This window comes from Polyergus mexicanus, unplaced genomic scaffold, assembly GCF_030449975.1.
Source record: "Polyergus mexicanus isolate NDT 795.1 unplaced genomic scaffold, iyPolMexi1.0 SCAF_11, whole genome shotgun sequence".
In the NCBI taxonomy this organism is placed as follows: Eukaryota; Metazoa; Arthropoda; class Insecta; order Hymenoptera; family Formicidae; genus Polyergus; species Polyergus mexicanus.
The window spans coordinates 8,892,425-8,918,310 of NW_027223331.1; the positions used below are offsets into that span (position 1 = coordinate 8,892,425).

Genomic DNA, 25,886 nt, shown 5'->3' on the forward strand with positions numbered 1-25,886 from the left:
TATCTGTTCAAACATAAACAAGATATCACAATCAAATATCATTAATTTTTGATAAATTACATTTTGTCTTAGATATTTCTCAGTGATAAATTAATAAGAAATAATTAGTGGGATATAAGCCGGTATTCACACATTCACATATTTATATTTCATACATTTTTATATATAAAATCGTTTTAATTAAAATCTGGAAATATTATACGGCCATTTCATTGGCTGAATGGAATCTTAGGACGATCCAAGGATGATCTTAAATATAAAAACAAACTATGAATACCGGCCATACGCATATATATCTCAGAAAGGTACATCACTCAGAAGATAACACATGTTCCCAAAAGACACACACACATCTAAAAATGACTTAAAAACGTCTTATCATTTTTTTAGATATATTTATTTAAGATGTTTTCTAGTTTTTTTTTTTCTTTATTGGTGCTATCTGAACAGTTTCCGTAAACCCTAATCATAATGATAACACAAATGCTACAGAAGGGAATGTTGCACACCACATAAACACACATTGCGATATTCTTAATAAAAAAGGACGTTTCTTCGTGTCTTAAAAGGAATAGAGCTTTAGTTAAGGTTGTCGAATCGACGTTTACGCCTTTGCATTCGTACTCATCATCAGTCTGTATCAGTCTGCTTTTATCCGTCACGGTGTACTATCACAATGACGCACGCTGGGGCAAGCGGTATAAGTATAAAGTGGCAGCCATCAGTCATCTCATTAGTTAGTTACGTACGTTGCGTACGTTTCGGAGGAAGCAGCAGCCTTCAGCTATGTTGTGGTACAAATTTCTTGTACCTTTATCGCTCTTGTTCGCGCAATGCTTCGTCGATGCGGCGCGAATACCAAGAGCCACGTTAGAACCGATGGTCACCGAGAACTGCGATTACAAGGTACGAGCAAATTAACTCTGTTAATCGGAGTAATGAATGCGACACGAATCGCAATTTTGCTTCCAAGGCAACTATGAGATATCGCTAATGAATGTTTACAAATATTTATAATTCTTTATATTGTTTATATTGTAACAAAAATTAGAGGAAATTATATAAATAAATTGTACATACAATTTTATTTTTAAAAATCTGTACTTTTGGTGTAATTATCAATATGTTTCTGTCGATTGTGATTTAGTACCAATGTGATATAAAATAAAAGCGTCGAAATTAAAGTGCGAAAATAATACAATTTATTTTATAAAAAATTCAAAAACGTGAATCTCAGACTAGAAAAATTAATTAAATCTGTTATCTCAAGTTTTGCAAAATTAAATTAAATTATTGCTACAATAAAACCTTGAAATAGTAGATATAAATCTGTCACGCATAAATTGATTGATAATTAAAATAATGAGGGATAATCAGAGAAACAAGAAAACGTATTAAATTAAAAAAAAATAGGATTATTTAAAAAATTTTCTTTTTAAAGTAAAAAACATTAATTATACTATGTTGAGTGGTATAAACATATGTAACTTGTAAAGCATATTTAAAATTCTATTTAAAATTTATGTATTTAAATGTGTAGTTAAAATTATATTAAAAATTTTTAGCAATTACAAACAAGTATATATATACTAAACATATTTTTTATATCAATCTCAGGCGTGCCATGCCGTAGATTCGACTAAACTAAACATTCATATAGTCTCACATACTCATGATGATGTCGGTTGGCTGAAAACCGTGGATCAATATTATTTCGGAAGTGAGTAAACGACAAAATCATAACGAGAAAATGTGGATATAAAATATAAAAAATAATCTCTATCTATATTTTCGAATATGGTTAAAAGTAATAATGATTTATTCTCTCTAAGGTCGATCTATGATTCAAAAGGCCGGCGTGCAGTATATTCTTGATAGCGTTATTAAGGCTTTGCTGGCTGATCCTAACAGAAGGTAATTATTTTAAATAATATTGTATCTTTGATAATAGGTAACGCAAGTATAAATCTGGATGCGATAAAAATTTACGCAATATCCGATATTAATTATAGATAAGTGCCACGCAGATAATCATATTATCAGGCCTGTTATTTCTATGATAAGATTCTTATAACATTTGCGATATTCTTATAAATTTCTCCTCATACAATTAAAATTATTTTAAAAAGAGCAGAAATTTCATATCAATCACTTCTGCAGATTTATTTACGTGGAAACCTCTTTCCTCTGGAAATGGTGGTTACGACAAAACGAAAAAGTCCGGGCCGACGTCAAGATGTTGATCAACGAAGGACGATTGGAAATCATCGGAGGAGCATGGAGCATGAACGATGAAGCTTGTACTCATTATCATTCGTTGGTCGATCAATTCACATGGGGATTTAGGTGTGTGTGTGTGTGTTTTCGATCATTTTAGACATATAAATGAGAAAGATCCCGAGTGTAAGATCCTACATAGAGTTATTACCTATGTATAACTGCTAATCGTCGATATCTAGACGACTCAATGACACGTTTGGAAGCTGTGCCAGGCCGCATATAGGATGGCAGATAGATCCGTTCGGTCATTCCCGAGAACAAGCCTCTCTTTTCGCGCAGATGGGATTTGACGGGATGTTATTCGGTCGCATTGATTATCAGGATAAGAGTAAAAGACTGTACGAAAAATCGATGGAATTTATTTGGCAGAGCAGTCCGAGTTTAGGTAAAACGGAAACTCTATTTTGAAACTCAAATTTTAAAAAGAACATTTTCGGTGAATAAGTGACATCAATATCAGTATTTTTTCTTAATAATTAGCGTAAAACCGTGGTATTATTTTAATAATTCCATAGTAAAATATTGTTCAATCAATACTGCTTAAAATTTATCTCAATTGAATGCAAATAAAAATTGGAAAAGAGGTAAACGATGTTATTTCTTGACATTCTCGCTAAAAAAAAAATTGATTTTAAATTTTGCATGCTAAAATTGCAATACATATAATATACGATTAAAATACTATTGTTTTCAGGCAAGCGAGCGAATTTATTCACGGCCGCAATGTACAACACTTACAGTCCACCACCAGGATTTTGCTTCGATGTTCTATGCGCCGACGAGCCAATGATCGATGACCCTGATAGCCCGGACTACAACATCGACAAAAAGGTACGTAATAATGCCAACATGGTAGTTATCGACATCCCTAACGATAAACTAATAGAGTTATAAACGCGTTAATGATAAAGTTGACGCGATGCTTTACAGCAATTAATTGATTCTCGACAAGTGTTAATAAGGATCTCTAATAAAAAAAATGCTATTCACGAGAAATAGTGATACGAATACTTAGTAAAAAATATTTTTCACTTGGAAAAAAAATTGGACAGGAAGTTCAGGGAGCGAGATTTTCTAGTAGCAAAGGCTAAAAAAAATCAGGGTTGGGAAAGTTACTTTATAAAAGTAACTCGTTACCGTTACCGTTATTTTTTCTAAAAAGTAACTCGTTATCGTTACTCGTTACCAATTTTAAAAAGTAACTCGTTACCGTTACCGTTACTAAAAAGTAACGAGTCGTTACAATTTCCGTTACTTTTTTACAATACAAACTAATAAATTATTTTGCATAAGAAAAACTTTTAAAAAATTGTAAGCAAGATTTCATTCAAGGTTCATTACAAAATAAATGATTAAATTTTATCGAAATTCTTTATTAATTTTTAATAAAATTTGTTGCTCCATAGTATCATCATTTAAATGCCCTCTTTGTGGTGTTAATACAGAGCCACCGATGCTAAACATTCTTTCTACAGATGCACTGCTTGGTAGAGCTGTATTATATTTAATAAAAAGTTTTTTAAGTTTTGGATAGTCGTTTAACATTTCTATATTACAATTATTTGATTCTAAAAACCGTTGCAATTCTTCTTGTTCAGATTCATTTTACACCGTTTTTTGCTCAAAAATGAAAAAATCATCGTGATCGTCAGATTTTCCAGCCTTTGAAGAATTTTCAGTTGATCGGATTCCCAATAAATCCTCCAAGTAATTTTCAGCACGTTTTCTTTTTTCTCCGGTTAACCAGTTTAACTTAAATTTTGGATGTAAACATGCTGCTATTATTAATTCTTCTGTTTCAAATATTGTACGAAATCTAAAATCAAATATAGTAAATTAAGCGACATTGTTTGTTTTATTGAAATTAATACTTTTGAATCAATAGTTTAAAATAAAATAATATTTTTCAATTAAATCCTTATTTAAAATTAAATAACATATGTATTAATCAAATTAATAAGTTACCTTTTATTTAAACCTTGCTGAATAGCTTCAACTAATGAATGGCAATCTATAAGGTCAGATTTATTGAGATTTTCTAATTTTCGTTGCAAGGTACTTAGAACTGGTAGTAAATGAGAGCTCTGCTTTTCCGAAAAGATAAAGCTCTCATTGGATATCGCGCGTCGCGTCATCGCACTGGTCTGCAAGAGCCATAAGTTGATCAATCACATTCAAGCATTTTTACAACATAATAAGAATGCTAATTGGTCGATTTGCTTACGGCTTTACGGTTAAGATAAAAATTTTATCACGCACAATAGCAAGAATAATATCTTAAATAAATCAAAAAATTTGAAAAAAGTAACGATAAAAGTAACTGTTAAATTCGTTACTCGTTACCGAAAAATGTAACGAAGTTACTTTTTCCGTTACAAATAAAATTTGTAACGCCATTACCGTTACAGTTACTGAAAAAAAGTAACTGTAACGGTAACGGCGTTACAAGTAACGCGTTACTTCCCAACCCTGAAAAAAATATATGTATAAAGACTTTAAAGAATCGTAATTGTTAACTAACAAAAAAAAAAAAAAAATAAAAAAAAAAAAAAAAAAAGTCAGGACATGGTAGCTTAGGACATTCATTCTGTGTAAGAATCATAATCTACGCGGTGTGTTTCTGTGCCAGATCGATGATTTTCTGAGATACGCGGTTGAGCAAGCTAATTATTACCGCACGAATCATATCATATTGACGATGGGAGGAGATTTCACTTATCAGCACGCGGAAATGTACTTCATGAATCTGGATAAGCTGATAAGGTATTAACGTTAAAAATTTACCATCTTATATGTACATAATTCGTATACGTCTTTTCGAAATGTGACATTTGCGAACTCAAAAATACGGCATTATTGCCTCGCAAGAACGATATCGCTAATAGGGGGAAACGAAAGGATGGAAAGCGGTTTTTATGCGACTCTGCGAGCGATGACACGTCGTTTTTTTTATTCACGGTAAGTAAAATTTGTGCGCTATTGGCAGGTGGACCTATTCCTGACATATGCGCAAAATCAAGCTCATGCCTACAGAACTAATCACGTTATTCTTACCATGGGGGATGATTTTAACTACCAACAGGCTGACATGTGGTTCGATAACTTGGACAAGCTGATTAAGTAAGTCGCGATTAATCCGCAAAGATCGACTTTGATTTTTAGAATCACTTGACACATCCTTATCGAGCATAGATTTTATTACATTCAAATCAAGTAAATTTATAATCATCCATTGGGATAAATGGAAAAAATAATACAATATTATTTATAAATGAAATATTAAAATTAAAATTATGTTATTTAATTAAAATTTTACGACAGACAGAGGTGTACATGTAACAGTTTATGATTAAAAAATTATAAATAATCTCGATGTCTATGGAATCGGTAGAAGTTCTGGAAGTTCTCCTAAAGTTAAAAAGTTCATCATATAACACATACACACAGAGACGAAATACGAGATACCTTTTTTCAATGTTTTTTTTTATAAAGCTTTAACAAGACATTTAATGTTAGCTTTCAGAGAGTACCAGTAGTATGGAATCTTTTGAAAAAACTCTGGCATAAAAATGATTAGTGGAATTAATGGTGAAATATAACAAATAAAAAGCTTTTTACATGCACTCACATATTATATGATACATTATGATGACATATTATACGATTAAAATTTTTTTATTAATCTTTTAATTTTAATCAATTTTTTAAATGTTATCTTATAGACATTCCATGATATTGAATGCTTAACAAAATTTATAATGATTAAAATTAAAGATAGGATTATATCGCCATTTTAATATTACAATAATGATTTCTTGTATAATTTTTTCAGATACACAAACCAGCGGAATGGTTCTAGAGTCAATGTGATTTATTCGACACCCTCGTGCTACTTAAAGGCTCTGAATGACAAGAAACTTCAATGGCCAACTAAGAACGATGATTTCTTCCCGTATGCGAGTGATCCTCACTCTTTTTGGACCGGCTACTTTTCATCGAGACCAACCTCGAAGTATTTTGAGCGTATGGGGAATAACTTATTGCAGGTAAAATGGTCAGAAATTGTAATTCTATTTAATATTCAAACTCTATCTATCTACGGGCTTCGTTCGCAAGATATAACAAATAGATTATTTGTTTCTAGACAAGCAAACATCTCGTTGCTTTGACAAACTTGAAGAATCATGATGATCACTTGGAACACTTCCGCGAAGCGATGGGTGTGATGCAGCATCACGATGCCGTTACCGGCACTGAGAAGCAGTTAGTCGCGGATGATTATGCGCGTTTATTGTATAAGAGTATGTCTGACGCCGGAGAAATAATCTCGGAGGCCATATGGTAAGTAAAGGAAATATTCTTGTCTTAATTTTAATTTTAATTCTTAACATCGAAAATCACGAATGATATTTTTAGATGCATTATAATAAATCATTATATAAGTCTCTATATCATATCTTATATCATACGGAAATGTATCAATCTTGTTAATATTCGTGAAACAGGAAATGGGCAGAAAAGGCGAATAAATCGGAACCATCCTACAAGATTTTCACGTGTTTGGAGCTTAACATTAGCTCGTGCGCATTTTTTGAGGAAAACGACAAGTTCGTGGTTATAGTGTACAATCCTATGAGCAGATCTATCGATACTTATGTTCGTCTTCCTGTTACAGGAAATTCTTATGAAGTTGAATCGTTGAGTAACAGTACGTACAATAATAAGAAAAAAAAATATTAATATACATATAATTATGAATAACACATATATTAAAATCATATAATATATAAAATATCTTTTCATTTGAATATAAAGAGTATAGATATTATCTTTATTATCAATTATTTAATTTTGTGTATGTGTGTGTGTATAATATTTCATTAATTACATTTATTATCTTAGATAAATGGAAGAGTAATTAATATGAAAAATTAATAATATGTTTATATAGGAACGTGAAATATATTAATAATTTTTTATGATAATCTTATAGAACATTACTCTTAACAAACAGATCAATTATAAAAGTATATAAAATAAATATATATTATGTATTTATAGATATATAAAAAAATATAAAAAAAAATATAAAATATGATTATATATATATATATATATAAAAGAATTATATTAATGATTTTTGCATGATGTTTAACATACTTTTGTGGGATTCAACAGGTGTGGATGCAGTACAGATAGTTCCCATTCCCGAAAGAGTAAGGAAAATTCCAGGAAGATCGAGCGCTGCAATAAATGAAATTGTTTTCCGTGCAGGCATTCCTCCCTTCGGTACGAGATCCTATATCGTTACCAAAAAATCGCAGGAGAAAATAATGGAACAACCTAAATCGAAAGAATCTAAAGAGAAATTTATAAGCAGCGAGGTAAATAAATATACATAAATATATATAGATCATTAAATGCCAATTAAAATAATGTAAATCATTAAAATTACTTTCAAAACTTGCTTTGCTAAATGAACTGATTAATCAATTGTTAATAATCAATTGATAATAATACATTTAAAATATATCAGATACATTTAAAATATATCAGATAAAATATATCAGACCACTGATAAAAATTATTCTGATATAATCACATAATATTAGATAGATACACAATTGAGAGATAAATGTATCGATCATAAATAAATAATTTATGTTAAAAAAAAAATTAGGATAAACATTGTAATTTAATCATTAATTGGTCCCAGAACCAAATCAGTTTTTTTTTTTTACCGATAGTGCAAAACTATCTTGAAGTAATCTTGAAGAAGCAAAATATAAGAGTAATAATAGAATTACATCGAAAATAATTAGAATTTGTTTCTTGCACCAATTTCAGTTATATAATATATCCATCAACAACGACGGTAACGTAATGATACGCTGGAACAAACAGAAAGACATGAATGTCGTGCAGTCTTTCCATTTCTATGAAGGAGTGGAAGGTAATAACAAGGTCTTTGTAAATAGATCATCCGGCGCGTATATCTTCAGACCTAAAGAAACATCAGCCAGAAATTTTGTATACACCGGATCGTATGAAATTTATAAAGGTATTATATGCAGAATTTATTCAGTTCGGGTAAAAATGCATTTTTCATACTAAATGTATTATTTCGTATTATTAAAATTTTTTTCTTTTTCATTCACAGGTCCTGTCGTGGAAGAAATTCATCATACGATAAACGAATGGATCAGCCAAGTAGTTCGGATCTACCCAAAAGAAGAGCACATAGAATTCGATTGGCTTGTTGGCCCGATACCTGCCACGTACAATATTATTAGTTTCTATTTTCTTTCTAATTTAGAATTCTTTTCTAATTTCTAATTTTTTTCTATATACAATTTTTAATATTATATATCTTATGAATTAAATGCTAATATTTAAAAAAATGGATATTATATAATTATAGTTTTTATTATATATATATATTCTTTATTACATTTTTATATAAATTTGCTATTTAAAAAAGAGTAATAGATTTTGCTTGAATAATCAAAGGATTGATTAAATAATATTGTATATTGTCTTACTTCAGAGATAAAATCGGCAAAGAAATCATTACGAGATACTCAAGCAACTTGGAAACGGACAATGTATTTTATACAGATAGCAATGGAAGAGAGATGTTGAAGCGTACGAGAAATTATCGGCCAACGTGGAATTTGGATTTGAAGGAACCGATATCTGGAAATTATTATCCGGTGACAAGTAAAATTGCAATCAAGGATGAGAAGAAACAATTAAAGTTAAGTGTCTTGAACGATCGTGCCCAGGGCGGAAGTAGCTTGCAGGATGGCGCCGTTGAATTAATGGTAAATTTATATAAAAGTGACTGATCAATTTTTGTGATTGATTAAATTCAAATTAGTCTGAAAAGTGTATATAATTATTATATATTATTATTATTTAATAAATATGTGTAACTTTGGATTTTAAATATAAATTTTACAAACTCTACATAAAACTTTATTTTTGAAGTAGATAAATTATATGGGCTTACTATTCCACACTTACATGTTAAATGTTAAATATTTTAAAATATATAAACATATTAAAATCAAACAAGAGTGTATGTATAATAAATAAAATTGGTTCTAGCTTCATCGAAGACTTCTCAAGGATGATGCGTTTGGCGTGGACGAAGCGTTGAACGAAACTGCATTCGGCGAAGGTTTAGTAGTAAGAGGCACGCATTATCTCTTTGGAGGTAAAGTGAAAAATGTGGATGAATTTGTATTAAAAGAAAAGGAACTGGCCTTCGAATTGGCTCTACATCCCTGGATCTTGGGTACCTCCTATAATTTGAGCAATATCAAAAATTTTGCTAATGACAAATTCTGGGTATGTATACTTTTACTCTCTAATTTTTATCTTAATGAAAGATACAATTTATGCAATAAAGCTTGATTAATAATTTATACGGTTAACGACAATTTTTTTCACTCAAAACAATTTACATAGAATAATTTGCCAAGATTTATAAGTTACCTTATAAACAAAATCGATTCTGAAGTGATTTCGATTAATTAAACATATTTTACAGCTCTCGGGTCTTAATTATGAAATGGTACCAAACGTGCATATTCTTACTTTAGAGCCGTGGAGAGATGATACGATCCTGTTAAGATTGGAGCATATCTTTGAAGTTGATGAAGCGGAACAGTTCTCTCAACCGATAGAAGTTGATATCCAGGTATGTTTTTAATTTTATATTTAATTGCATGTTTTTATTACAGTTAATATATTATATTATAATAAACTGATTTTACATATATATATATAATAATTACGATAACATTCTGGAAACTTATGTAGTTTAAGAAGAATTTTTTTATATAAGAAAAAATTAATAAAAAAATTTTTAATTCTTTTATTATATCCCAACAGAGACTATTCGCAACATTCTCGATTCAATCAATCAAAGAAACTACGTTAGGCGCTAATCAGCTACTGAGCGAAAATAATCGTATGAAATGGGAACTAGAGACAAACGATATTATTCTAGATGAGGAAGAGAACGTACAACTTGTGGAGATTCATAACGATGCAATCAAAGTTCTCTTGAAACCGATGGAAATAAGAACGTTCGTTCTTAAAGTGGTTCGACTACCTCTTTAATTTTTCAGCGAAAATTTCTTTTTTCTTATAAAAAAAAAAAAATGTTCTAATTAAATTTTCTACGCCATTATATATATACAATTATATCATTATAAAAAAGAATAATAAAATATAAAAAGATAAACTGTATTATTTTTTTCCTAGAATATATATCATAAACACGCAAAGCGACCGAAGTTGCCGAAAAACGTCATGTATATGTAAAATATAAAAACCTAAAAATAAGAAACGTCTGGTTGTGAGTCGTGACGTTTAGTCGGTTTAATGCGATTCGTAACCCCCAAAATGACTCAATTTCTACAAAAAAAATTTTCAACGTAAAATATAATTTAACACATGAAATAATTCTGCGAAATTTGCAATGTCATCACACTACGGTGCAACACATTTTGCATCGATGCGGGATCACAGTAAGACGCAAGAGACGTGTGATCGAATAATTATTACATTCAACAGAAGTAATTGATTTTTAATAATTATTTTACTGTTGATTTATGTTTATATTATTATGTATAACCACGTTATAAAATATGCAAAGTTTAATGAGTTGATTAACAATAGCATAAAAATATCTGTTCTTCTATATATTTTTATATATTGTACAGAAAACTTTAGATAAAGAAAAAAAATATACGTATAATCTCACAGACATGTTCGCATCTCATAGATGGAAGAAGAAGATAGAAAAGGAAAAGGTTTCCTTCCAACATCATGGGCTCAAACTTTAATCGCGGTTACGCCAAGGGAAGAAGTCGAGAATGTTATACTTAAGCACAAAGATGTCGAACTTCGAGAAATTAAAAGCACAAGCAAGATTTCAGCAAACGTCGAAGATTTTTTCGACATAAGCGAGGAGGATTTTATTTCCCGTCAACCTCTTCTTATTAAGCATTTGATCGATTCCAGAGAATTAGAAAGAGAATCCACCAGAGATGCAGAAAATCAAACGTTTTTGCAAGGTGTCCCCATAGTGGGTATACCGATCGAATATAAGCATGAAGCATCACAAACGATGTACATGAGTAGCCCTTGTCCGCCTGCGAAATATTCTGAACATATCATAAGTAAGCAATGCGCAAAGAGAAAATATATATCCATAAGATTTTTTAATTCTTTTTTTTTAATTGTTATTAAATAATTTATCTAAATTGAAAAGCTTTGATTATTGACATTAAATCCTAGTCAAATGAGCAGTCAAGAAATAAAGTTTAATTTTATTTAAAAAATATAACTCAAATTTTTGCATTTAAATTATATTAGATTTATGTGCAACCAATACTTTACACTAATTATTAGTTATTACAATATAATAAGAGAGAAATAGTTTGCAAAAATATTTTTTATTCTTTTCTATGCCGTGTAATGCTGGATACTAAAAATAATTCTAGATTCACGCTATAATAATATATAAACTAATATTTTTAATCCTTATTTGAATATATTTATATCTTGTTAGAGTATGCAATTAATGAGAGAGATAAATCTAAAGCATTAAAAAAAGGTACATTATTAGATAGACCTCAAAATTCAGATTTTTTCAGCTTCCATGAATGTCGGTCCGATGCCTGTATTCAAGATTAATCACTCGAGTCAGACTATGATTACGATTGATCCTAGAACATCGCGGGACAAAGCAGTAAATGACTTATCACGCCGTACGCACGAAAAATATCAAGAAAATCTTGCGGAAAATATCGTAGATGAAGAGGCAATAATCCTCGAAATTCTAAATTTCTTGCTATCACGCGCGTTTTGGATATCTGATCCAGTCCAGGATCGGACCTCCGTCGAAGTAAAGTGTCAAGATACGCAAACCGCAATACGATACAATCGCAATACCGATAGTATCGTATTAGACAATGAAACTCAAACTAAGCTGACTTGCAAGCCGAGACATTCAAACAGCAAACTATTGGCCGAGTATGAAGAAACAAAAGGCTTCGTGCAGAGCTGTCTTGAGGAATGTCTTAGAGGAATCGAATCTCGAATTATAATTGACGATCTGATTGACGAAATAATCGTGAAAGGAGCGAAGAGACTCAAGTACCCAATGAAAGATCGATTAATCCAAACTGTGGCTAGTTATAAGTCTCGTGATATCAAGGAAGAAGATGTGCTACGAAAATTAAAGATACCTGTGGTGGTCGATCCTCTCGAAGCATCAATCGTGGTCCTGCCACTGACAGAGGACTTATTGCTTTCTACTTGCGACGAGATATCTCGTCGTGCACGAAGCGTTGTTAAGAATATCCTAAACTCATTGATACGACAGACAGTCTTGACTGGACTCAAATTCGCGGAAATTCGAAAACAGTCGAAACGTTAGCGAATTCATACATAGCACTTTTCACAAACAGAAAGATCAATTCTTTTGTTATAATCGAGTAAATCATTTTTTTATTTATTTATAATTTGCTAATAAAATATTTCTATTTCTTTACAGCCGATTCCCTTCAACAAATACTCGACCGAAGAAGAAAGAAAATCGTCGAGTCTATGCTAAAGAAGGAAACGGAGACCGCTGCTACTCAGACGGGACTCACTGGAGTTCGCGAAGTTGCGAAAATCAAGGAATCTAAAAACATCCTATGTTCAGTTTGCACCAGACAATCGATATGCCAATGGTGCGTAGCGGCTCAAGAGCAAGAAGATTTGCCGCTCGAAAATACAAAATTACTGCGTACGCAGGATATACTGCTGGCATATAATCCATGCTACGTCGTCGCAACAGCTTCGGAAAAAGCGAAGAATCCACATCTGCAATCGACCGGCTTGATGAAAAAAAAGGTTGAAAGATTGACCACTGCTCTGTTATCCACACCGTGTAATGTAACACCTGAGAAAACAGGCGATGTTGTTGATAAGACTATTAACATTCTTATGACTTCGAAGAAAGACATCCAGACTCGAGGTACATTAATATAAAACCGAAAATATCTTTTCATGAATGATTAATTGTAAGTAAAATGTATTATAGTTATAATATATTTTATAGTTACTCGTGATCTTAATATATATATTGTATAATGTTTTACAATAAATAAATTATTATATACCTTATATATTTAAATATGCATATAGAAATATGTATTATCTATATTACGCGATTTGATTATTGCGTAAGACTTCTCTTTTTCATATTTCTCTATAATTTGCTATCGTATATAATGTTTATAGATTCTATCAGTGGATGGGCCCGCATCATCGATAATACACTAACGAAGTCATGGTCAATCAAAGGTATCCGCATATTTTGCTTTAAAGATCGTAAAACTGTTTTCAAAAAAAAACATCTGCTTTTTTATTTTTTTACTTCTCTTCCTATTCATCTTTAATTGATTCTTATATAATCTACAATTATTAAAAAATTATGTTGTTTTAACATTAGCAGATTCTACTAGTAATACAACTAGTGTTTGTACCATAAGATCGAAATCGGTCCCGATATCCTACTGTAAGAAATCATCACAGTCCGAAAGCGTTCCAAGCTTGCAAGCAACAAAAGCATTGCAAATATTAAAGAGCACGTTTTGCACTCGCGATACCTGCCCCGCGATCACTTTTCTAGCTACGCAGGACCGTAATTTGCCCGATGATGACATAAACGAGGAACATATATCTTGCAATGTAGACGATTGCACGTTACTGAACATAGATCAACATTGTAGGCGGTCTATTAATAGTAGTCAAATTTGTGCTAGGCCACGAGTAGATAAATTTAGAGTTGTTTCTACCCGACCCTTATCAGAATTTCGAGGACGGATATAATAATAAAAATCAATCGAATTAATCTTTTTGTGTTAAAACGTCACGTACGCATTAAGCGCTTTTTTGCTGGTTTTAAAATAACAAAAAAAAAGATTTTAGTATATAGAGATCATATATAATGATTTTTATTGAATATGCAGATGATATATACAGGTATATAAAAATATGCGTGCAATTGTATAATTGTATAAATAAATTGATAAAAAGATTTGTTCATTTCTCTTTGTTTATTAATATAGAAACCATCAAGAAACAAGAAAAAGTTTTTTGATCCAGCTAATAAATTATAATAAATTTAATTACATTTTTAGAGATACATATGACATTCTTTATATAAGAAATCGCACAAAATATATTCAATCATTTGTTGTACATGTATCATCTAGTATCATTCGCAATATATGAATTTCATAAAACAAATGCTGTCGTAAGTCATGATTTAATTAATAAACCTATATTAAAATATGTCTATAAATAACATATACAACTCTGCAATTAATAACATTATGACACATATATATGCGCACAAATAATTTAATTTAAAACAGCGAGTTTTATTTTCATATATTCTTTTTCCTTTATGATTGTTACGTGCGCAATATTATTGCTAAACACTTCCTTTACACAGATTTTAAAGTAACTATATGCATAGTAACATTATTATTGACAAAACAACAAATATTGCGTCGAAATAGGTCAATTAGAATAATGATTGTCTTTTTAAAGTATATAGGAACGACATTTATTGTTTTTTATATTTTCTATAACAAACGCATATGCATAGTTGCATACATTTTTTCATGATCTATGAACATAATGTATATTTTTCTTCGCCTATTCACAAGTGCAATGTTTTTTTTCGGATGTGAGTGATTCAATTTTACGATTTCCCGGATCATTCTTTGGATGTACAAGAAAGATCTCACAAACGAAAATTAGAGGATAAGCTACTTTTATCATCGCATTCATGACGCTTCGTGATCCGAGTACAATTCCATGATCATCTAATGCCCCAATTTATTCGAGATGTTCACAAATAAAATGATATATTAAACGATTTACAGATCGTTTAATATATCACTGGTCGCGATTAAAGCGAAGATTGGTATGTACGTAAATTACTGCGAATATATATATATATATATATATATATATATATATATATATATATATATATATCACATCGTTTATTATATTGTATATAAAATAATATATTATATAAAATCGTCTCACGCAATGAAAGCTTTATTGTGTATAATGAAAGATATACATGACGATTTAATGTGCCTAGCGTAAAATATTTATAATATCTAACTTAACCTCAGCCATTTATTGATTCGAAGACAATGCCAAGGTTCCTTATGCTTACCATTAGATTCACCGATCATAGTTTCGTTGACCTTTCAATGAGAATAACGTAATACATATACTTTGGCACAAAATAAAAAAATGCACTACAGAGTATTCTTACATTTCGATACATTGTTTGAATACCACATTTATAACTCTTTTAGCTATGATGACACGACTGTGACGTTATAAAATATAAGTAGTACACGTGATACGAAAGCGTAATATCAAATATATAAATACTTATAATTAAATATTCGAGACAATACAAATGCGTGAGAATTATGAAAAATATTATATATAAAATCTAAAACGTGTTTATCTTTTGAAACATCCTACAGTCTTAAACGCGGTAGCAATAAAAAAAAGAGCGTGAGAAAAACTTTTTCGCGCGCATCTAAAGAAATATAAATCGGATTAAATACAAAAAATCTGCCGTGATATTTTATCAATATGTATCTGTAATTGGGGAGCGCAAATATTCTAAACATATTAAAATATAATTGAATATTCTACATTAGATATCCTGTACATAATTTTAATTCTTCCATTTCAAGGTTTCAATATGCGTTAACAAGGAGATAATTCTTTTTGTATCCAAAATTGTTTAACAATAGGAAGTTGTACAAATATTGGTTGTAATTGGTATATAAAATATGACATAATAGTAACATTTTTTGACAGAGAGTCAAAATTTGCATTATTCTCAAATGCTTTCTCTTTTTGACAATAGACTATTAATTTGTGTACAGACATGGATACACATTACCTTCATTTTATATTCTAAGTCACTAGAGACGTTCGTTTTCTTCGGTTTCCGTATCGATCGCCGTATCTTTCGTCATTGTTTCGTTTATTCGTTTTTCCTCTTCGGCAATAGTAGGTACTTTAGTGTGAGTCGTATCGTTCCACGGTTGAATTTCCGCCGATCCGAATAGCCAAAAAAGTACCGTTGCCGATGTAAATACTACCGCCGATATCCAGAACATTACACGCCATTCTTCAATTCCGTTCTGTAATATGAAATCATGTAAACAGAGTTTTAGAATATATATGTATTTGTGACAAAATTTTAATGTAAAGGTATAACGTACCCTCTCATTGGTTAAAGCGCCAATAATGGGTGGAATGATGAATCCGGGGAAACTACCGAATGTATTCATAATTCCGTACAAAGAACCAGCATAGTTCGGTGCTAAATCTTGATGATTCTGTAAGTTGGTCTGGCATGCAGCTCCATTGAAGGTCAACGCCAGTATTAACATTATCATCGCAGTTGTGGCATCGCAACCGGCATATGTCATCACTATCAAACAAACTGCAGGTCCTATATGAGCTGTTCATATAATATGCAACAATTATTGATTAGATTAACAATTGTTTATACATACATACGCTCATACATTACGACATCTCAACTCTTAATACTCAACTCTTAAGATTGTTTTAAATTACTTACAGAAAAGCATAAATAACTTCCTTATCCAGCCTAGAGTCAAAAAGTTTTTCCTTCGCACATAATCACCCGCTGCTGCAAATAATACTCCGGCGCCCAATCTAGCTATGTAAGGCAATCCGGTTATTGCGCCACCCTATAAACAAAATAAACATCTTTAGTAACAACGAGATAAAAGTATAATGTTATAAAACTTTTTTCCCGAAATAGATTTGTCACGAAAATAGTACCGATTTCATGTTGAAGCCAAGGACTTCCAACGTGTATTTCGGTCCGTTTGTAGCGATGAAATATATACCCCACATATTTGCAAAGTGAGACCATAGTAATACTAAGAACGGTGCAGATGTAGCGACTGCCTTCACTGGTAATTGGACCTGTGTAAAATATTAATGTTAGTATATTTTATGATTCCTTTTTTTATTTTTCATTATTTTGTATTTTATTTGAAAAATATATTTCAAACCTTTTGCTTTGAGACGCTAGTGCCAATCTGTTCTTTTATATACTTTTTCTCCTTTTCGGTGATCCCGGGATGCGAGTCCGGGGTATCGTATATTAGGTATACCCATAAAACATAAAAAATTAACATAAGCCCACTTGTAACGTAAAATGCAATTTTCCATCCATAAGCACTGATCACCGCGCCACATAAAGCGAATGTCACAACGGTTCCGAACGGACCACCTTGAAAAAAGCAAAACAACATATGTGTGGATATTACATGTTATTACATCTCAGAAACTTTTTATATTAAAGAAAATAAATAAGAAAGACCTAAATAAGAATTACCTTGCATAGTCCACACAAACATGCCCTTTTCACCAGGAGGCACCCATCTAGCAATCATCGCATGAAGAGCAGGATAAACGGCGCCCTAAGAATTAATATTATTCTTACTAAGGATTTACATATTTGAGTTGAAAATATACTATACAAGAAGAAGCATAAACAATATATTTCTTTATTAAGAGATCTACAAAAAATTAAATAAAACTAATTATATATTTAAAAAAAAATGTATTTCAAATTTGCTAAAAAATGTTTATGACTAAAAAAAATATACTCTATCTCTATGATGATTAAAACTAGATGTAAAAATCGCAAAACTAACAATAAGTATAGTATCTGAATACGGAAAATTCATGTTTTATTAAAATAACACTTAATCTCACAATATACTTAAAAAACGTACAGATGATTGGACAACTTACTCCGAAAAATCCCATTATAAAACGAAGTGCAAAGACGAAACCGTAGTGAACAGAAGCAGCCCATGGCATCAAAAGATTTAATGCTGCGGGTATTAATGTGGCGAATCTGTGTCACGAAAGGGCCAAGAATAACCAACCGGAGATAAATTAAAGGTTATTAAAAAAAAATGTATTTTTAATTATACTTACGCCACTACTTTAGAACCTCCGTATTTTTCGGCTAAGAGTCCAGCGGGTACACTAGCTGGTAGAACACCATAAAAATATCCTGATAATAACAGCCCTTGAATATGTTGATTCCATTCGAAACGTTCTCCAAACTAAAAAAAAAAATATAACAAAGATATATTTATAGTATAATTTTGTGAAAGTTTCTACATAAATTTCGCGATCACCAACTTACATCTTTGAGCACGACTGTCTTATTGGTTTTTATATCTGCTACACTGCACGCTGGACCTAAGCCACCGTCTTTGCCCGTAACATTTACCATAGCTACAATAGTTATGGATAGATTGGTACGAATGACGTAGGAGAACATGCAGGCCAGGAACATCATCGCCCCCAGAATCCCTCTTCGAGGAATCTTCTCTGTAATACATGCGAATGTCTGTTACTAAAGAGTCAATTGGAACAAATTGCGACAATTTGCTCAATGTGATATAATATTTTTCAATGATACGATAATAATCATAATCTATATTAATAATTTTTATAGCTAAATAAAGTGTTTACCTTTAATAATACTTTTAAACATAATATTAAAATACATATTGCGGCCTCATGTTTATTTAGATTAATAATTTATAGAGATTCTTTCTCTTTCTTACAATTAATCGATTTTAAATTGTATTACTATTATAGCATTATTATTATTATTATTATTATTATTATTATTATTATTATTATTATTAAATCTTCCCTGCAACTTATTATTAAATCTCCCATATAAATTTTCTATTAATATTAGTTTATTTATTGAAACACTTGTATATACATTTCACATCGAATATTATAATGCACACAAGCGTAAGTATAGCTCTTGCTTTACTATAATACAAAGTCGAGATTCTGACCTTTGAATCTCTCAGCATATAAGACTTAATAATTTTAAATAAAAAATGAATAACATGTATCTTACACTGTAAATATCTCGCATTCTGTTACATGTAATAATATCCACGAAAGCAGCTGCGATTACTTGTTCGACTTACGATATTATGTCGATTTATATTTATATTATCTTTCTATGTATCTATTATTTATAATTTTTATTTATTAATATCAATATTTAATACGACACATATTAATAAATACCCAGATAAATACATATCATCTGTCATTAATATATTATTAATAATATACTATGTCTATGAAATTGTAAGATTAATTAGAATTTTATTTAAAATTAAATAATTTGTTAATGCTTGCAGCCAATCCTCTGATTATGTTTCAAGAGAATTTCAAGGAAAAATATTGGAGCAGGTTATAAATTCCAGAAGGTTATCTGCCTGATCGAACGATCATTCTCTCTCGTATTAATGATTATGCGTAGTGTTATTGGATTGCTGATAATTACGGAACATGATAAAAGAAAATCGGATCGATAGCACATTAGTTTGCGCTTCGTAATACGAGCTTTTTCATCCTTTTCATATCGCGCACGTTACAATATATTTTGATCTTTAAATTAACTGTTATTAAGAGATTAAATTAAACCCGGTTGCACATTCTGATACGAGCAATATATTTTACTGGTATATGAATCGTTGCAAATTATTTTGCAACAATAAAATAATTATACCTAAATATATCGATAAATATCGATAAATAACTAAATATTCTCTAAAAATTTGATAGACTAACAATTTCACAACTTTCTAATTTTCATCATGTAAATAGTCTGCTAGACAAAACGAATTTTTGTTAAAATTCTTTAATAAACAGCGTCATAAACAACGTCATAAACAGCGTTACTTTTTAATGATAAATAAGATTCATAGAGACTCAAAGAGGAATAAATAAGAAAAGTAAAATAAAAAAATTACAATTTCCTAAATCTTTTCTTGTATAATTTTCTAAAATTCTTGGTATATCGGTTTTCTTATTTTTGTATTATATATTATTTGGATTGAACAATTTATTTCCATTTTTTTTGTTCCATGTTCTCAATTTTTAGTAATTGTGTATGTGTACAAAGATAAAATTTATATGTATTTAAATGTAACATTGATACAAAAATAATACGACATTGCATTATTCATTATAATAATGTAATGACAAATACATTTTATTCATTATAATAATATAATGACAAATACAATCTAAAAAAAAAAAATAGTTACAACTCAAAAAAAGACACATACGAAACTATTATGCAAAACATCAAAGCAAACAATATTTCAAGATCAACACGCTCTTCAAGTTGCATAATATTTTTTTAAACTTTTTTTATCATAATTATGATAATTACACACCGGTAGATCATCAAGAATATCAATCGTGATAATATTTATACCATGGAAAATATCTTTGAGTAGCGAAGTCACACATTTATGATATAGTATTTCAAGTGATTTCGTATACATGTTTAAATACAAATCATTCACCTCATTAATAAATAATTTGTACGGCTATATAGCTATTCAAGATTTTCCATTGCAATCTTTCGTTTTATTAATAACAAATCTATCTAAACAAAAATTTCTGAAACTCTCATACAGGAAATTAAACTTTCTTAACATTTTAAGTAGATTTAATTTTAAGAAAATTTTAATTAAATATTTATTTGTCAAGATATGTAATGGAAAAGGCAAGAAGTATTATTACAAGAAGTTTTTTTTCATAATATTATCTCTAATAATAAAAAGAGTCTCATTGAAAGATCTGATTTAAAATCGTTGTCAGAATGCGTTGTCAAGATTAAGATCGATGCTTCTGGCACACGCAGACCTTGTACGCGATCGATAAATCCTGTATCAGTTCGCGTTTTTCTTTTTTAAATTAAGAACGGAAAATGTGCCAGAATATTGAACGCGCAATATCTGTTCCGTAGGTCTATTTCTGCAAAGTGAACAGCGAAAAATAGAAGCTCGTGTTACGGACACTATGTACTTTGAAGTTGAGACGTGCTTGTACGTCACTCGTTCGAAAAAAATATTATACGCTGCGTGCGACAAATATGCAGCTGCGTAATATCATACGTAATGTTTGCTAATTTCCGTTTGGATAGCAAAATAGCGCGCCGTAAAGTCGCATGTATGAAACCGACATTACGTGCGCTACTTATGTCTCCCTGATATTTTTGCACGAATCTATACGTAGGCATGTAATACTTATTATTTATATAATATTTTTTACATTTATATAATACAGTTATAAATACTTATCATTTTCGAGATGATGCTTATCACCTAGGACTAAACAGATCTGTGTCAGTGATGATATGACATTCGTGGAAATTATGTTACGGAACTTCCCTCGAAAACATAATTCGGAGAAATATAATTTTTTTTATGTTTGTAAAAAGTCTCAGTTATCTATAATATTAAATTAATTGTCACATTATTCATATTTTGTATTAAACTGTGTATAACTGTGCTGAAACATATATATTAAAGACTTTGGAATTTGTTTACCAAAGTCTAAAGAGTACTTGCCAATATATATTGGCGAAGATTGAACATTGAACTATCGATATTTCGGAAGCAAATATTTTATTCATCTATAAACTGATATATTTTTTTTATTCATATTCCAAGTATCATAGATAGTAAATATATATTTCAATGTTTTAAATATACAAAAATAATCTCTATGCAAAAATACGGTTACGACTATCAGTAAGAAATATTTATTAATCTTTTTGTACCTATATATACGTATGCATTATATATAAAATATATTTATAAAATCACTGCGTACTAGTTATAACTAAACAAGTTTCAATTAGTGTTTTAAATATACGTAATCTAAAAATAAAATTTAACAATAAACTATAAACTAAACAATAAAAATAACAGAAATTATAAATATTTGAAAAAGAGAAAAATAGAAAATGTAACAAAAATTAAAAAATCGGTAAACTACATTTAAAAAAAAAAGTACAATAAACTAATAAAAATATAAATTGACAATAAACAAATAGAGAAAGTTGTGGTATCGTACAACCAATAATTGTCAATTGACAAGTACTTACCATTGAATTTCCGGAAGAGAGCCATTCTGATTGCTTGTCACGCACGATCGATGCAATTGTATTATCAGCGTGAGAACGAGATGCACTATGTGAGTGCGATGTGAAGAAGAGAGAGATTTCGATCTTCGCCACTAAAACGTGGATTCTTCGTCAATCGATGATAGTCGATTTCGCGACTGCTCGTTTTTTTCGCGATGTTTAATCGATTCACCGATTGCGTTGCGTCATGCCGCCTCGCGAATTTGAAGTCGATGGACGCGACGACGGTGCTCCTATTACTTACAATGAGACGCGTGTTTCACACGTGTTGACGTGCTCGACGTAGCGTTCTCCGGGATGATCACGAGGACACCTGAAAAATACGCCACATTTATTCGTCACGCTCGAAGCACATACGCCACAACGAAAATTCTATATTTAAATTGCCGTCGTGATATTAGAATAGCCGGGCTTGCGCAACAAGTCATAATTTTGGCGCATTAAATCTAAATAGTATGACAATGTCAACTTCAAATATATGGAGTACATATAAATCCAGAAACTTGATTACTAGTTTTTTAAATATATTTTTTAACGAAATTCTCGATATAATTAAAAATTCTCGTATAACTGAGAAAAGATATTATTACAGAAATTTTTAGTCTCGGTTTCTTTTTCCGTTCTTATTTATATTTGTCGAATTTTTTCCCATATTTGATATGTATTTATATATTTATAGAACTTCCGTAGAGATTAAATTTCCCATTAACGAATTTATTGATTGCCTACAAAGTTATCGATTTGATAAATAAGTTACATTATATCCCTTTTATACTTTGTCTATATGAAATAAAGTAAAAATGTTTTAAAAGATATTTCGAAAAAAAAAAAAAAAAACAGAGAGAGACAAATGTAAACAATTGTATGTCAATATTAACTAATATTAAAATATTGCTACTTGAAATATTGACGAATTGTCAATTGCGTTAATATTAATTAATATTGACGAAAGCGACACGAAAAATACGATATATTTAACAGATTTTAATTCATTCTTCGACCGATTTGAATTACGAGTTATTAATTTTCTCAAGACATTCATCCAGGACTTGCTTGTCATTGACTGCGCTCTCAACGTTGGATCTTTTCATTTCAGTTTTAATCTTTTATATGCCGATCCCATATTGACCGTAACATAAGAAAGGCACGCAATACCAAGTTAATTTTCTATTTCCTTTTTCTATAAAAAAAGAAAATACAAGTTATATAGTAATACAAAATAATAAGTTTCTTAAAAATCGATGTAGCTGATTTTTTCACTAAATCTTTGAAATATGTAATATTTCTCGACATTAATCATTCACTGACCTGTTCATTTTAATAATAAGAGAATATTTGATCTTAAATCATTTTAATAAAGTATGCTTCCGGGGTATAGAGATTTTACGCTCGTAAATATTATTCAATATGCGATATGTCAAACACTTGAATTATATATTTATAGGCTGCCGATAAAATGAGTCGTCGCTGATGACACGTTGATGTTTGCGCGCGCACAGCTGTCTACATTCCGAAATATTTTCGCAAAAACAATTATCCTAAAAAAAAGCTATCGGTATTATATAATTTTGCGAACGCCATATTTTTTCAATTTTTCTCAGAGTTACGTTAGATTTTTCGAAATGTAATTTCACAATTTGCAATTATTTTTCAATTTTTATTAGAGTTACGTTAAATATTTTGGAATATAACTATCCGAGCTTACGTGGAAACAAGTGACCTCGTGTAATTCATATAATGATGATATAATTGGATTGCAGAAAAATATTACACGCAACGATAACAGCTATAAATAAAATTACAAAGAGGAGCACGAGAATCGAACGATAGAATGTGCATTAAAAGTAATAAGTTTTAAAGTGGCATTATTCGATCTTATTATTTTTCATTGACAAAATAATATTTTCAATTTTTCGAGAATTGTTTTCTTTTTTTTCTTTTAAAGAAAAGATTTGTCTCTCTCCCTGTGAAAATATAATATTATACTCTTGTGATTAACATATTATGTAAAATTTATCTGACAAGTCATATGGTATGTCCCTATCCTTCGTTACGTCAAGGCGATATATCGCGCGAAATGATTATAATTGTGATAACGTATGAGATAAGCATTTTTTAAATGTACGTACGTATACATTTTCGATATAATATTTATGAATTGTCTGACGTAATACGTCAACGTGTCTGTTCCTTGACATATACTCATTGAACTTGGCAAAGTCGTCTGTCTAATTTTGCCTCGGGACACAAAACAAAGTGTGATTTATGAATATTGTATAAAACCGGACTCTGTTTATGTTAGCGATAATAATTACTTCTTCAAATGACTTACTCAAGATTACGTCGAGAAAAAAGCATCAATTTTGTTCAACTGTACAAGCTTTTTTATTATAGTTATTTTTTTCGCGAACGTACAGTTTTCTGATTTAATCGCGCGATTTTTTATAAGCAATAGAGAATTAATTAAATAATATAAAAAAAAAATTATTTATCATTTGCTGTATCTCTTGGACGCAATTTTGTTGTTATATAATTATTTACACAATTTACAACTTAAAATTATAACTATAAAATTTTCGATAAAGTAGTATACTGCTTCGAAACTCTCGAGTCGTTTCTTGGAGACTTGCTTTAATGGACAATAATAAGAATTAAATCTAATGTATATGATGATGCTACTAACGCTGTTATCATTAGCGATAAAAGGCTTTCATTCGGCTCAGTAATGACTCAAACAGTAAATGTAAGACTAACCTCAATCTTCCAAGATGTTCTCTTCGTGCTTGTTGCACGTGAAAAAATTGGGCGCGAAAATGGCTTGTCCGGGGATCGATAAACCGAAAGGGAGCAGAATTTCGCTGACAGAATTGGCGCGATCGGGACAACAGATACTGACACGTGGTATTTCGCACGTATTCGCTTTAATCGGTCGCAAATGTATGTCGGATTTTAGTGAGAATGTCTCTCGTTGGAGGAATTACGAAAGGTCTCGGGGCGCAAACGACCGACAACACGAACGGTTGGAGCACAACTGACCGGAGCAGTGTTGTTCTCGGGGACGCTTTTTTCGCGCATGCGCAGCGCAGTGGTAGAGAAATCCAGCGACGGCGTATATAGTTAGTATGTAGTGTGCACACAAGGGCAATTAGGCGCGAAAGTTTTGCGCGGGTTTCAGAGGAGGCTAAGCATAGGCTAGGTAAATAATAATAAATAGATATTATTTTTTTATTAGTATGGAGGATAAAAACAAAAAAGAAGCCATTAAGAAAGAATAGATGAAGATAATTTTAAAGGATGGTTGGCTCCCCATCCAAAGCTTTTTGCAATTTATGCAATACTACCATCAGATGTAGCAAAACAAATTTAATACGGCATTCGCAAAAGGCCAAACATATAGAACAAGTAAATCTTCAAAGCCCCGATCATAATAATAACAATGGTCTGCATAATG

General features: G+C 30.5%; 3 protein-coding genes across 4 annotated transcripts; 2 read left to right on the forward strand and 1 right to left on the reverse strand.

Moving 5' to 3' along the window:
* The first annotated feature begins 77 nt into the window (after positions 1 to 77).
* Positions 78 to 10,496, forward strand: Lmanii (Lysosomal alpha-mannosidase II). 2 transcript variants are annotated; one of them, XM_070304093.1, is made up of 17 exons: positions 78 to 906; positions 1,618 to 1,720; positions 1,833 to 1,914; positions 2,161 to 2,346; positions 2,460 to 2,665; positions 2,975 to 3,111; positions 4,910 to 5,043; positions 6,113 to 6,326; positions 6,425 to 6,621; positions 6,786 to 6,988; positions 7,459 to 7,664; positions 8,128 to 8,341; positions 8,441 to 8,558; positions 8,828 to 9,104; positions 9,391 to 9,633; positions 9,836 to 9,985; positions 10,180 to 10,496. In XM_070304093.1, exons 1-17 carry the CDS (start codon positions 787 to 789, stop codon positions 10,408 to 10,410), a joined length of 3,021 nt encoding a protein of 1,006 aa, XP_070160194.1. In that variant the 5' UTR covers positions 78 to 786; the 3' UTR covers positions 10,411 to 10,496. The 2 variants fall into 2 exon arrangements, with proteins under 2 accessions (XP_070160194.1, XP_070160195.1); XM_070304094.1 differs by lacking the exon at positions 4,910 to 5,043 and adding an exon at positions 5,267 to 5,400.
* A 581-nt stretch (positions 10,497 to 11,077) lies between these two features.
* On the forward strand, positions 11,078 to 14,178 carry LOC138937862 (uncharacterized). The gene is made up of 5 exons (XM_070304510.1): positions 11,078 to 11,474; positions 11,952 to 12,731; positions 12,854 to 13,321; positions 13,588 to 13,650; positions 13,802 to 14,178. The coding sequence occupies exons 1-5, from the start codon at positions 11,078 to 11,080 to the stop codon at positions 14,176 to 14,178; spliced, it is 2,085 nt and encodes a 694-aa protein (XP_070160611.1).
* A 276-nt stretch (positions 14,179 to 14,454) lies between these two features.
* On the reverse strand, positions 14,455 to 25,465 carry LOC138937641 (sialin). The gene is made up of 11 exons (XM_070304100.1): positions 25,190 to 25,465; positions 22,397 to 22,748; positions 18,602 to 18,789; positions 18,388 to 18,518; positions 18,199 to 18,304; positions 17,777 to 17,861; positions 17,451 to 17,671; positions 17,215 to 17,361; positions 16,988 to 17,120; positions 16,623 to 16,864; positions 14,455 to 16,541 (listed from the first exon to the last, which is right to left on the reverse strand). Exons 2-11 carry the CDS (start codon positions 22,419 to 22,421, stop codon positions 16,320 to 16,322), a joined length of 1,500 nt encoding a protein of 499 aa, XP_070160201.1. The 5' UTR covers positions 22,422 to 22,748; positions 25,190 to 25,465; the 3' UTR covers positions 14,455 to 16,319.
* Between the last annotated feature and the right edge of the window lie 421 nt (positions 25,466 to 25,886).

Coding starts and splice junctions, on each gene's coding strand:
- LOC138937641 (XM_070304100.1), bottom strand. CDS start 22,421: ATGGCTCTCTTCCGGAAATTCAATG. Junction 18,519..18,601: donor AGACAGTCGTGCTCAAAGAT/GTAAGTTGGTGA, acceptor TTTTTTTTTTAG/TTTGGAGAACGTTTCGAATG. Junction 17,672..17,776: donor GTTTGTGTGGACTATGCAAG/GTAATTCTTATT, acceptor GCTTTTTTCAAG/GTGGTCCGTTCGGAACCGTT.
- LOC138937862 (XM_070304510.1), top strand. CDS start 11,078: ATGGAAGAAGAAGATAGAAAAGGAAAAGGTTTCCTTCCAACATCATGG. Junction 12,732..12,853: donor AATTCGAAAACAGTCGAAAC/GTTAGCGAATTC, acceptor ATTTCTTTACAG/CCGATTCCCTTCAACAAATA. Junction 13,322..13,587: donor GAAAGACATCCAGACTCGAG/GTACATTAATAT, acceptor TAATGTTTATAG/ATTCTATCAGTGGATGGGCC.
- Lmanii (XM_070304093.1), top strand. CDS start 787: ATGTTGTGGTACAAATTTCTTGTACCTTTATCGCTCTTGTTCGCGCAA. Junction 3,112..4,909: donor ACTACAACATCGACAAAAAG/GTACGTAATAAT, acceptor TTTCTGTGCCAG/ATCGATGATTTTCTGAGATA. Junction 8,342..8,440: donor ATCGTATGAAATTTATAAAG/GTATTATATGCA, acceptor TTTCATTCACAG/GTCCTGTCGTGGAAGAAATT.